The sequence below is a fragment of the Cuculus canorus genome, unplaced genomic scaffold, assembly GCF_017976375.1.
Source record: "Cuculus canorus isolate bCucCan1 unplaced genomic scaffold, bCucCan1.pri scaffold_114_arrow_ctg1, whole genome shotgun sequence".
In the NCBI taxonomy this organism is placed as follows: domain Eukaryota; kingdom Metazoa; phylum Chordata; class Aves; order Cuculiformes; family Cuculidae; genus Cuculus; species Cuculus canorus.
Window position 1 is genome coordinate 49756 of NW_026527760.1, and position 14177 is coordinate 63932.

The window sequence follows — 14177 nt, forward strand, 5'->3', positions numbered from 1 at the left end:
CTCCAAGCTGGAGAGAGAGGGCAGTGCTGGGAATGGTGGTTTTGAGGGGCTACTCCAGGATGATTGTCCTGGGGCAGGTTCTGTGGGTGCTCCAGGGCACATGGGCACAGACCAGACCCTGTCCTGAAGATCTACCAGAGGAGGCCTGGATGTGAAAGAAAACTATAGCCTTCCCAAACCCATCACACCTGCAGTGCTTATCTTTACATCGGTGATTTCATCTAGGGCTCAGGTTCTTGGACATGCCCTTCAGGGAAACCCTGAAAGAAGCCCTAAGCCTTCAGGCTCTGCCCTGAGGAGATCCCTTTGCTCTATGGAAAGGCTGTTGTGGAGGCAGCTCTGTCCCACAAGTGCCCACTGCCTGTCCCTGCCTGCGGGCACAGCACTGCCACGCAGCACCACTGTGACCAAGCTCAGAGCCCTCAGGCCTTCCCGCAAGGCAAGGGGTGAGGAGGAGAGTGTGGAAGGGGAGAGAGAACAGCTCAGGGAGATCAAGCGCTGGTGCCTGGCAGGGCTGCCGTGCTGGGACTCTTTTCCCCTCCACCCATGCCCACAGGAACCGTCCCTGCAGCTCAAAAAAGGACTTGGGGGAAAGAGGTCAGGAAAGAAAAGTCCTTGAATATCTCTTTATTTTGTTGAAACACACAGAGAGCACAGTTCCTCATATACATAAATAATCAGTAAGAAAAGAACAGAGAAGAAGACAGTGAATTAAAAAAAAAGAATGAAAAGAGTTGAAAAAAAACCAACAAATATAGAAGCCGGCCTGAGCCTGCCATGAGTTGCAGGATAACTGCTATGCAGAACGTGATGAGCAGTTCATTGCTTCAGAGAACCTTCCAGTTATCAGTTTCCGCACTGCATCCTTGAGCTGCTGGTTCCTCAAGCTGTAGATGAGGGGATTCAGTGCTGGAGGAACCACTGAGTACAGAACTGACACCACAATGTCCAAGGGTGGAGAGGAGATGGAGGGGGGCTTCAGGTAGGCAAACGCTGCAGTGCTGACAAAGAGGGAGACCACGGCCAGGTGAGGGAGGCACGTGGAAAAGGCTTTGTGCCGTCCCTGCTCCGAGGGGATCCTCATCACTGCCCTGAAGATCTGCACATAGGACACCACAATGAAAACAAAACAGCCAAAATATAAACACCCACTAGCATCAAGAAGCCCAACCTCCTTGAGGTCAGAGTGTGAGCAGGAGAGCTTGAGGATCTGGGGGATTTCACAGAAGAACTGTTCCACAGCATTGCCCTGGCAGAGGGGCAGGGAAAATGTATTGGCCGTGTGCAGCAGAGCATGGAGAAACCCAGCGCCCCAGGCAGCTGCTGCCATGTGGACACAAGCTCTGCTGCCCAGGAGGGTCCCGTAGTGCAGGGGTTTGCAGATGGCAACGTAGCGGTCGTAGGACATGATGGTGAGAAGAGAATACTCTGCTGAAATGAAAAAGGCAAACAGAAAGAATTGTGCAACACATTCTGAGTAGGAGATGGTCCTGTTGTCCCAGAGGGAATTTGCCATAGATTTTGGTACAGTGGTGGAGATGGATCCCAGGTCAAGAACAGAGAGGTTGAGGAGGAAGAAGTACATGGGGGTGTGGAGATGGTGGTCACAGGCAATGGTGGTGATGATGAGGCCGTTGCCCAGGAGGGCAGCCAGGTAGATGCCCAGGAAGAGCCAGAAGTGCAAGAGCTGCAGCTCCCGTGTGTCTGCGAATGCCAGGAGGAGGAACTGGGTGATGGAGCTGCTGTTGGACATCTGCTGCCTCTGGACATGGGGCACTGTCACAGGAGGAAAGGAGAGTGACATATTAACAGAGATGCCTCTGAGCAAAATCAAAGCCATTTCTCATTCCCCTCTCCTGCTGCTCACTCCCTGTCCCTTTTCTCGCAGCCCTTCCTTCAGCTCCGTGCCTGCAGCCCTGCTCGGTGCCGGCTGAATGTGCCGGGAGGAGCAGAGCCTCTGCCCGCTGGCTGTGAGGAGTCAGCCCTGCTCTGCAGCAGGGGGTGATGGGGACGGTGGGGACAGGGGACACTGCTGGGGATCAGCTTTGTCCTGGGGAACTGCTCCAGGTACAGAAAAGCCTGGCAGCATCTGCACTGGGCAGTGCTTTTGGCTGTCAGGACCACTCAGCATCTCTGCTGCACTCTGGGAGAGGACAGGGAGTCCTACGATGTGAGGGCATTGCCAGTGGCTCAGTGCAGAGGGAGGGGAGCTGCTCTGTCCCTCACTCTTGGTCTCAGCTGCCCTGGGATTGCACCCTTCTGACATGGAGGGGGATCACACTCCCATGTTCCTCTGAAAAACCACCAGGCCCACCTGAGAGCAGAGGAATCTACTTCACACCACTCAATGTCTGACCCTTTCTTAAGGTCTGAGCACCCCACTTTCAGCCCAGGACACACACGGCTCCTTTCACCCACCCAACAACAATTTCTCTCTTGCAGCATCTCTGCATTTCTCCATGAGGCTTTCAGGTAACACCAAGATGCTGTGGTAACACGTTTGCATAATGGAGGGAAGCTCAGAGCTTGGAAGGAAACCTCAAGGAGAGCCAAGTGTCCTCAGGATGGCATTTGGTTACAGGAGATTCAGCTCCTTCCCCAGCCCCACTGACTGCATTGCCCACAGCCTCACAGCTCAGAGCAAAGCTGGGACACGGGTTCCCATGGACACAATGGCAGGAAAGGAGCCACCAGGGCAGTGGGGGACTGTACAGCTGCAACTCCCATCCCCAGAGAGCCTGGCAGTGAGAATGAGAGAACAACAGCAAGAACAGAGACAAGGGGAGAAACAGGGAGAAAGAGAGTGAGGGTCTGGCTGCGAGAGGCCAGGGCAGAGGCAGCCGGGCACACAGACAGTGTTCCCCTTCCCCAGCTGTGCTCACCCCCTCCCAGACACCAACCTTGCCGGGCAGTTGCTCTCAGCCCCTGTGCTCTGGAGAGGGCACTGGAGCTGTGGCTGCAGAGGAGGGGGTTCAGCCCTGGAGCCCAGAGCCCTGAGGGCAGAGGCTTTGCTGGGTGGGAGAGGAGGCCAGGGGGCTTGCTCAGAGGAAGGGGCTGCCCTGCAGGGGAGCACACAGAGCTGTCTGAATTCTACCTCCCACAACATCTCTGTATGAATTCTCCTCTCATTCCGTGATCCAATGCCTTCTGATGGAGATTTGCCACCTGGGAGGTGTTTCCCTGTCCCATACCTTCTCCCTGTCAGTGCTCACAGACCCCATCTGACCCTCTCTGCTCTCCCCCAGCCCTACACAATCCTGCCTGTTTGCCGGGTAAAGCTGGGCACAGGGTCTTGTTTATAAGCAGAAAAGGACAGCACAGACTGAGCCTGGTGGGTCCAGCAGAGGTGATGCTGGTGGTGTCCATGGGCAGAGGAGCAGCTGGAGACACTTTAGGAGGCTCCTATCAGACCTACTGACCCCTCAAGGACACAGCTCAGGAGTCTCAGTGATTTGTTCAATCATGACAGCCTTTTCTTCTATTTTTCCACTGAAATTCCCCAAGGGCAGGAAAGTGAAAAGGCAAACTCAGTGAAGTTCCTTATCTTTAATGTAATCTCTGCCCTGATCTTCCCTTTAAAATGTCCTCTTAGAAATATCCTGAAGGCATTTGGAGCTGTGAGCAGCCCTGACTCACACAGCACCTCATGAAAGCAGAAAGACCCTCTCCTGCCAGGAGGTGCTTCTTCCCCCCATACCTTCTCTCTGTCTCTCCATGGGGAACTCCCCGGGCAGGCTGAGCACTGACTCTGTTTTTTTCTCTGCTGGAGAAACAGCAAGAGCCCTCCTGACAGATCCCACAGGCTGTGGCTGTGCCGGATTTAGGAGATCCCTCCAGGAACAGCACCTGCATTGTCCTGCACCCAGAGACTCACCTTGAGAAGGGCTGTGAAGGTCTTTCTCCAAGTAAAGCCTCCTCTTTCCTCCCACCCCACCCTGCCTTTCCCCTCTCTGTGCCTCCCTCCTCTCCCCTCGCTGCCTGCAGGCAGTGCCCTCAGCCCTGCTGGGCTTTGCAGAGGAGCTGCTCCTGCCCAGAGATGGCTCTTTGTAGCGCTGCCCACTTGCCACCAGCTCCCTCCGTGCCAGGAGCCCAGCCCAGCTCAGCAGCAGAGGAGCAGCCCAAGGCAGCCCTTTCTCTGCCCCCTCGGGGCTCCCTCCAGGTGTCCCTGGGGCTCCAAGGAACCTGCTGAGAAACAGCCTGAAGCCATCCCTGATGTTCCCTCTCTCAGCTGGCAGAGACACTTCTGTCCTGCAGTGTCATTGCTCCTGTTAGGAAAAAAAAAAAAGGAGCATAAAATCAATATTTTTGTCCCACCATTAGACAGGACCCCTGGAAGTTGAGAGGGAATGATCTCATTTTCCCAAGATGGGGGGACCTGTTCCTTTGAGTGTATTCGGGAATTTCTTCCTGGATCTTTAGACCTGGGGCTGGAAAGACACTCAGATCTCTTCTGTTCCAGCCAAGTCTTTGTGCTAAGCAAAGTCTTAGCACACACGGGTTCTGGGCGCTTGGTCCCAGTTTTCCTCATGGTAGGGATGAGGTTGCCTGGTGATACAGCTGCAGGGCTTCAACCCCAATGAGCAGCAAAGCCCTCAGCCAGGGGCACAGGCAGCTGTTCCTGTGGGACACAGAGTTGGGACATGGTCACAGAGTTCAGCACAGATCGTCCTCAAGGACAGCATCCTCCATGCTCAGCATGGGTCGAGACCAAGATTCAGTCTCAACTTGAAAGGCCGTTCAAGGGCCCCATGATGAGTGTTTGCTGCTTCAGACCTGTGTGGGCACTGATGAATTTAGGATCTGAGATCCCCTGTGTCCTCTTTGTCCATGTCTTCTCCAGCAAGGTCTCCCAGGCCACTGTGACTCAGGACAAGACTCTGGAGGAGATGGACCATGGGTGGGTGGGGAACAACTCAGGGATCACTTGAGCAAACACAATCCTTCCCATTCTATGACAAAATCACTCGATTACTGGATGGGGGAAAGGCTGTGGATGTGGTCTTCTTGGACTTCAGGAAAGCCTTTGACACAGTTTCTCACAGCATTCTGCTTCAGAAACTGTCAGCCTCTGGCCTGGACAGGCGCACACTCTCCTGGGTTGAAAACTGGTTGGATGGCCCAGAGAGTGGTGGTCAATGGAGTTAACTCCAGCTGGAGGCCAGTCACAAGTGGGGTTCCTCAGGGCTCGGTACTGGGTCCAGCTCTGTTCAATGTCTTTATCAATGACCTGGATGAAGGCATTGAGTGCACCCTCAGCAAGTTTGCAGATGACACTAAGCTGGGTAAAAGCGTGGATCTGCTGGAGGGTAGGGAGGCTCTGCAAAGGGATCTGAACAGGCTGGACTGCTGGGCCGAGACCAATGGCATGAGGTTCAACAAGGCCAAATGCCGGGTCCTGCACTTGGGGCATAACAACCCCTTGCAGTTCTACAGACTAAGAGAAGTGTGGCTAGAAAGCTGCCTAGAGGAAAGTACCCGGGCGTGTTGGTTGACAGCCGACTGAACATGAGCCAGCAGTGTACCCAGGTGGCCAAGAAGGCCAATGGAATCTTGGCTTGGATCATAAATGGTGTGACCAGCAGGTCCAGGGAGGTTTTTCTCCCTCTTTACTCAGCACTGGTGAGACCGCACCTCGAATACTGTGTTCAGTTCTGGGCCCCTCACCACAAGAAGGATGTTGAGGCTCTAAAGTGTGTCCAGAGAAGAGCAATGAGGATGGTGAGCGAGCTGGAGAAAAGAGTATTATGAGGAGCGGCTGAGAGAGCTGGGGTTGTTTAGCCTGGAGAAGAGGAGGCTGAGGGGAGACCTTATTGCTCTCTACAACTTCCTGAAAGGAGGTGGTGGAGAGGAGGGATCTGGACTTTTCTCCCACGTGAGAGGGGACAGGGCAAGGGGGAATGGCCTCAAGCTCCGCCAGGGGAGGTTCAGGTAGACATCAGGAAAAAAATGTTCACGGAAAGGGTCATTGGGCACTGGAACAGCTGCCCAGGGAGGTGGCTGAGTCATCCTCTCTGGAGGTGTTTAAGGGACGGGTGGACGAGATGCTGAGGGGCATGGTATAGGAAGTGTTAGGAACGGTTGGACTCGATGATCCAGTGGGTCCCTTCCAACTTAGTCATTCTATGATTCTATGATTCTATCATCTAACAGTACTATGACCCAGCTCTTCTCTGATCCAACACTTCTATGACCTGACCATTCTATCACCTTTCTGTGACTCTTGTATGATGCAACACGTCTCTGACCTTGCTATGACCAATTTTCTATGACACTACTCTTCAATGACCTCATTCTTCTGTGACATGACACCTTTGACCCTGCCCTTCCATCAGCCAACTCTCCTATAACAATTCCATACTCTGAGTCTTCTTCAGTTCCTCTGTGACATGACCCTTCAATGACCCAACTCTTCTATGACTCTTCTGGGACACCTACACATGTGTGACCTGTCCCTTCCGTGACCCAACTCTTCCATTACCCTGGAATGACTCAGATCCTTTATGACTCAAACCTTCTATGACCCCACTCTCATATGACTCTTCTCTGACCTTTCTGTGACCTTGCTCTACTATGACCTAACTCTTCTATGACTCTTCTATGACCTCACACTTCTGGGACCATTCAGTGACCACCTCCATATGTGGCCCGAACATTCTTTCACCTGACTGCTCTCTGACCCTTCTATAACCCAAGTCTCATATGACCTTACTCACCTATGACTTTTCTAAGACCCAATTCCTCTATTACCTGACTCTTCCACAACCATTCTTGAAAGCACCTCATGGGCTGGAGATCGGTCAGGAGTCTGGCAGAAGGATCCCACTCATCTGCACAAGAAGGTGGACATTCCCAGGTATCACAGAAGGTGTGCCTGACCAATAGACGTGTTCATGGAGCCGGTCAAATGCCAAAGTCCTTTCCTTTATTTGTAGCCTTGGTGACTTGTTGATGTCTAAACACTCTCTGTGGATGCTGACATGGACTGAGCAGCCTGGTCTGACATCAGAGATAGTGCTGCTTGGAGCTGGGCTTTGGGCTGGAGGTCACCTGAGCTCTATTATTCCCCAAGTTCTTCTAGGAGCAGAAGATGTAGAGATCCACTTAGCAGGTAGCCCCGAGCCTCCCCAGGATGCCAAAGTGTGCCCTCACACCTCATGCTGTGGGCCCCTAACTCCATCCTGGCAGACCTCCTCCAGATCCTCTACAGTTTCTCCACTTTCTTTTTGAACGGTGAGACCCTTTGGGTGCTGTGGCATCGTCCTGGTGCCAGAAGAGTGAGGGCAGTGATTGTCTCCTTTGCACAGCGTCAGGAGTTGCTCCCTCTGCTGCCTTCCAGTAAGTGGCTGCAGGTGGGCAAGAAGTTGTCAGGGGACACAGCCAGAAGAGCTGACCCCGACTGACCAGAAGGAGATCCCATAACATAGATGCCACGCTCAGTGAAAACCATCGGTGGCAGAAGAAACAGAGATTTTTATTGTTCGAGGTGATGGGTGATGGTATACTGTTAGGATTTCTGTCTGCCTGAGGGAGGTGGGAAGTGATGGCATTTACAATGGTTTTGGGTTTGGATTATGTAAGTCTTTATCTTTTTTCTTTCAGCTATTAAACTATTTTCAGCTCAGCCCACAAGTCAAAAACACTTCCATGGAGCAGCATGGGCAGAGATCAGCCGGCTGAAGAGTGCTCTGAGGAGATGGACCTGGGCACCCTGGTGCTTGCTTGTCCTCACTCACAAGAGACCTTCACCAATTCTGTGCTCTTTCAATAGAGATTTTACAAAGTAATGTGAATTTCTCCTGGAAATTCCTCAACCTGGAGAAGAGAAGGCTTCAGGAAGACTTTATAGTGGCCTTCCAGTAGCTGAAGGTGGTCACCAAGAAAGCTGGGGAGGAACTTTTTGCAAGGACATGGAGTGATAGGGCAAGGGGGAATGGCTTTAAACTGGAGAGGGAAAGATTTAGATTAAACATTAGGATGAAATTGTTTACAAAGAAGTTGGTGAGGCAGTGGCCCAGGTTTCCCGGGGAAGCTGTGGATGCCCCCTGCCTGGAGGTGTTCAAGGCCAGGTTGTATTGGGCCTTGAACAGTCTGGTCCAGTGCAGGTGTCCCTGCCCATGGCAAAGGGGGTTGGAACTGGATGGGCTTTAAGGTCCCTTCCAACCCAAACCATTCTATGAATCTGAAAAGAATGGTAAAATGAACTTAAATAAAAACATGTATTTCTTAGGTGCACTTTGAAATCTTCCTCTTTAACCACACTGGGAAATGACTCCAAGGAGATGTACAAGGCTTGAAGACCTGGAGAAATCTCCAGGAAGACAAAGAGCTCGTTAAGGCTTTCTGTATTTTAATGAGACCCAGGGTGGATTTGCTGATGAGTCCTTGAACCTCATCTTCTGATGAGGAGATTGAAGAAAGCTCTCAAGAAGTCAAAAGCAGAACTCAGAGTTCCTTGAAGTCTTAATTGGTCTCAGTGAGGATGGTTAGTGACAAAGATTCCCCAGGGACTCGTTAGAGCCGAGAATCGGAGGCCATGATTGCAGGCAGGCAAAGGCACTGTGCAGGCAGCTGTGATGCTGAGAGAAGCCTGGGTTTGCTTGGTGAAGCAGAAAGGCCAAGGCCTGACCCCCAGGCCCTGGGCAGGCAGATCTGGCTTTGACTGCAATGACGCTGGTGTCATGAACATTCTCACACTGCTGAACTAAATTGGGAGCAGTTATTCCATGTCATCCCAAACACAGGCCTGTAGGGTTACATGAGATGCCAAGGCTCTCACACCAAGATCCATGCAGTTGTAGAGGAGTTGGGTCATAGAAGGGCAGGGTCATAAAACTGTTGATTCATAGAAGAGTTGCAGAAAACTTTTGTGTGAGAAAAGTCAGGTGATAGAAGGGTTGGATCACAGAGGAGTGATAGAGGAATTCAATCATAGAAGGTTTATCAAAGAGTTGGGTCATAGAAGTCTCATAGCAGACCTGGGTCATAGATAATTAAGGTCATAAAAGGTTCATAGAATATTGAGGCCGTGGAAGAGTCGAGTCACTGAAGTGTGAGTTTATTTGGGGTTTTGGGAGGGTTTGTCCATAGAAGGGTCACAAAAGTTTTGGTTCAGAGAAGGGTTGGGTCAGAGAAGAGTCTTGGAACCATCAGGTAATAAAAGAATCAGGTTGCAGAAGGTTCATATAAGTGTCACGTCATAGAAGAGTCATAGAAGAGTGGAGGCATAGAAAGTCACATCGTAGAACAGTCAGACCAAAGTCAGGTCATGGAATGACGTATTGTGTCATAGAAGGCTCGAGTCAAGGAAGGGCCTTGACAGGTCACAGAAGAGTTGAGTTATAGATGTGTCAGGTCTTAGAGGAGCAATAGAAGAGTTCAGTCATAGAAGGTTCCTACAAGTTTCAGGTCACAGAATTTTCTCATAATAGTAGAGTTGAGTCACAGAAAAATGAGAGTTAATTTGGGTAATAGAAGAGTTTGGTCATAGAAGGGTCATCAAAGGGTCAGATTATAGAGGTGTTAGGCCATAAAATTATTGGGTCATAGATTGTTCTGGTCTTAGAGGAGCCAGGTCATAGCAACCTGTAGAAGGGTCATAGAAGGCATGAGCCACAGAAGGCTCGGGTTTTAGAAGTGTTGGGTCATAGAGGAGTCAGGGCATTTGTGTCACAGAAGAGTGATAGAAGACTTGGGTCATAGAAAGTCATGTGACAGAAGACTCAGAGCATGGTCAAGTCATAGAAGGTCACAGAAGGCTCGAGACACAGAAGTGTCAGGTCATATAAGGGACGGGTCAATGAAGAGTCAGGTTATAGATGAGATGGATCATAGAGGAGTAATGAAAGAATTCAGTTCCAAAAGGTTCATAGAGGTGTTATGTCACAGATGTCTCAGGCCATAAAACATTTGGGTGCTTGAAGGGTCATAAAATATGTGGGTCATGGAAGAGTCAAGTCATAGAAGCATAAGAGTTTAGTCAGGAGAAGGAAGGATCGGGTCACAGAAAAGTCTTAGAAGAGTTGGGTCATAGAAGTATTGGGTCATAGAAGAGTTGAGTCCCAAATCATTCAGGTTATAGAGGAGTTTAGTAATAGAAGGATGGTGAGACACAATCTGCCCAAAGGGAATCCAGTCTTCTTCTCTTTCAGATATCCAGAAATAGAATCTGAGGGAAAAAAGTCTGGGGCATAGTCTTTAGCTCCCCTGCTCATCCATTGGCCATTTCTGGAAAGGACATGCAAAGTGGAAGAAGTGCCAGTGGTCAGGGAGTCTCCATGGCCTTGTGAAAATGATGGAGAGTGGCCTCACTGGGACATCATCCTGCACCCAATTCCCTGGGATACTGTCCCTCCTGTCCCACAGACTGGGAAGCATTGTATTTGCTCAAGTGATCCCTGACTTGTTCCCCACCCACCACTGGTCCATCTCCTCTAGAATCCCGTCCTGAGTCACAGTGGCCTGGGAGAACTTGCTGGAGAAGACAGGGACAAAGAGGACACAGTGAATCTCAGATCTCTATACACCTGCTCCTCCTAAATTCAGCAGTGCCCACATAGGTTCTTTCTTTCTTATCTAAGTGTTCCTGAAGCAGCAAACACTCATCATGGGGCCCTTGAATGGCCTTTCAAGTTGAGACTGAATCTTGGTCTGGACCCATGCTGAACTTGGAGGATGCTGTCCTTGAAGGCCTCTGTGCTGAGCTCTGTGACCATGTACCAGGAAAAGCTCCATCTCCTCCTGCCTGTGCCCCTGGCTGAGGGCATTGCTGCCCATTGGGGCTGAAGCCCTACAGCTGTGGCACCAGGCAACCTCATCCCTGCCATGAGGAAACCTGGGACCAAGCGCACAGAACCCGTGTGTGTGAAGGCTTTGCTTAGCACAAAGATGTGGCTGGGACAGAAGAGAGCTGAGTGTCTTTCCAGCCCCAGGTCTATGACTCTAATCTCATATGACCCCTGAACTTTCTGTGACTTTGCTCTACTATAATCTCACACTTCTGGGACCATTCAGTGATCACCTCCATATGTGGACCAAATGTTCTCTGACCTGACTGCTCTCTGACCCTTCAATAACCCAAGCCTCATATGACCTGACTCATCTGTGACCTTTCTATGACAGAATTCCTCTATTACCTGATTCTTCGACAAACTTTCTCTAAAGCACCCCATGGGCTGGAGATGGGCCAGGACTCTGGCAGAAGGATCCTACTCCTCTGCACAAGAAGGTGGACATTCCCAGGTATCACAGAAGGCATGGCTGAACAATAGATGTGTTCACGGAGCCGGTAATTGTTGAAAGCCTTTCTTGTAATCGTGGCTTCGGTGCCTGGTTGATGTCTAAACTCTCTCTGTGGATGCTGACATGGACTGAGCAGCCTGGGCTGACCTCAGACAAGGCCCTGCTTGGAGCTGGGCTTTGGACTAGAGGTCACCTGAGCTCTCTTATTCACTAAGAGATCTTGAGAGACGTCAAAAAGAAGAGGAATGTCTATGAGCTTTGGAAGAATGGATTGGCATCTTGGGTGGAAGGTACAGGGAGGAAGTGAGATCGTGCAGGGAAAAAAATCAGGAGGGCTGAGGCCCAACTGGATATCAAACTGGCTAAGCCTGTGAAAGAGAATAGAAAATGTTTCTACAAATACATTAACAAGAAAAGGAGGACTGGGGAGAATATTCAGTCCCTATTGGACGCAGAAGGAACAGCAATGACAAGGGATGAGGGTAAGGCTGAGGTACTTAGTGCCTTCTTTGCCTCAGTCTTTAATAGTAAGGGAAGTTGTTCCCCCTGTGTACAAACCCAGGAGTTAGAGGAGCAGAATGAGGCTCCCATGATCCAAGAGGAGGTGGTTAGAGACTTGCTTGCCCAGCTCGACACCCACAAGTCTATGGGGCCGGATGGGATCCACCCAAGAGTATTGAAGGAGGTGGCGGATGTCCTTTCCAAACCCCTATCCATCATCTTCCAGTGGTCCTGGCTGACTGGGGAAGTTCCACTGGACTGGAGGCTGGCTGATGTTGTGCCCATCTACAAGAAGGGTTGCAGGGAAGAATCTGGAGAACTCCAGGCCTGTCAGTCTGACCTCAGTGCCAGGGAAAGTCATGGAACAGGTGATCTTGAGTGCTATCATGAAGCACATGCAAGAGAACCGGGTGATCAGGCCCAGTCAACATGGGTTCACAAAAGGCAGATCTTGCCAAACTGACCTGATCGCCTTCTATGACAAAGTGACTCGACTACTGGATGAGGGAAAGGCTGTGGATGTGGTCTTCTTGGACTTCAGGAAAGCCTTTGACACAGTTTCTCACAGCATTCTGCTTCAGAAACTGTCAGCCTCTGGCCTGGACAGGCGCACACTCTCCTGGGTTGAAAACTGGTTGGATGGCCCAGAGAGTGGTGGTCAATGGAGTTAACTCCAGCTGGAGGCCAGTTACAAGTGGGGTTCCTCAGGGCTCAGTACTGGGTCCAGCTCTGTTCAATGTCTTTATCAATGACCTGGATGAAGGCATTGAGTGCACCCTCAGCAAGTTTGCAGATGACACTAAGCTGGGAGGAAGTGTGGATCTGCTGGAGGGTAGGGAGGCTCTGCAAAGGGATCTGAACAGGCTGGACTGCTGGGCTGAGACCAATGGCATGAGGTTCAACAAGGCCAAATGCCGGGTCCTGCACTTGGGGCACAACAACCATATGCAGTGCTACAGACCAGGAGAAGTCTGGCTAGAAAGCTGCCTGGAGGAGAAGGACGTGGGGGTGTTGGTTGACAGTGACTGAACATGAGCCAGCAGTGTGCCCAGGTGGCCAAGGAGGTCAATGGCATCTTGGCTTGGATCAGAAGCAGCGTGACCAGCAGGTCCAGGGAGGTTATTAGGTTATTCTCCCTCTGTACTCGGCACCGCTGAGACCGCACCTCGAATCTTGTATTCAGTTCTGGGCCCCTCACCACAAGAAAGATGTTAACGCTTTGGAGTGTGTCCAGAGAGGAGCAACGAGGCTGGTGAGGGGGCTGGAGAACAAGTCTTACGATGAACAGCTGGGTGACCTGGGGTGGTTTAGCCTGGAGAAGAGGAGACTGAGGAGAGACCTTATTGCTCTCTACAACTACCTGAAAGGAGGTTGTGGAGAGGAGGGAGCTGGGCTCTTCTCCCAAGTGACAGAGGACAGGACAAGGGGGAATGGCCTGAAGCTCCGCCAGGGGAGGTTCAGGCTGGATATCAGAAAAAAATTCTTCACAGAAAGAGTCATCGGGCACTGGAACAGCTGCCCAGGGAGGTGTTCGAGTCACCTTCCCTGGAGGTGTTTAAGGAATGGGTTGATGAAGTGCTTAGGGACATGGTTTAAGGGAGTGTTAGGAATGGTTGGACTCGATGATCCAGTGGGTCCTTTCCAACCTGGAGATTCTATGATTCTATGATTCTATGACCCTATTGCAGCCTTTCAATATCTGAACGGGCTTTTAATGATAAAGATGCTGAAACACTGGATCAGGTTTCCCAGAGAAGATGAGGATGCCTCATCATTGGTAGTGTTCAAGGTCAGGTTGGATGGGGCTTTGAGAACCTGACTGAGTATAAAGTGTTGCTGCCCATGGCCGGGGGGGTGGAGAATTGCGGGGGCGGGAACGTGGACTAGATGGATGTTTGAGATCCCTTCCAACCCAAACCATGGTTCTGGCCTCTGTGATGTCATCCTTTGTGATGCTGCCCTGTGTCCTCAGAGACCTCTCTGCTGTCCAGGACAAGCACCCTCTGGACTCACTCTCCAGGAGGATCTGGAGGAGGCAGGTGGTCTCTCCGCTGGGAGCTGCCTGCGCCTTGCTCTGTGTGTGAGAAACAAAGCAGCTGCGGTTCAGCCGTCTCATTGTCTGGTGCCGGTTCTGCCGGAGAGGAAACTCTTCCCTACGGCCAGGGTAGGTCAGGTCTGGCTGTGTCTGCTTCTGCGCAGTCATTGCTCGGAGGTTAATCTCCATGGCAGGGCCTCCAGTTCTTGAGGGTTCTGCAGCTCCTATTCTGGTGCCTCCTAGGACCTGGAGCCTGTGCTCCTGGTTATTTTCCACATGGGAGACATTCCCAGCCCAGGGGGTCCTGTTTTGGTGTAGCTGTGCCAGCCCTGCCCTGTGCTCCTTCACCCCGATCAGATTTGTTTCCGAGTGCTGTATCGCTGACTCCAGGCTGTGTAGGGAG

At 51.3% G+C, this 14177-nt stretch overlaps 1 protein-coding gene across 1 annotated transcript; it reads right to left on the reverse strand.

The window, feature by feature from the left end:
- Positions 1–796: 796 nt before the first annotated feature.
- Positions 797–1804, reverse strand: LOC128850604 (olfactory receptor 14A16-like). Its single transcript, XM_054055564.1, has one exon. It carries the CDS (start codon positions 1802–1804, stop codon positions 797–799), a length of 1008 nt encoding a protein of 335 aa, XP_053911539.1.
- Positions 1805–14177: the final 12373 nt, after the last annotated feature.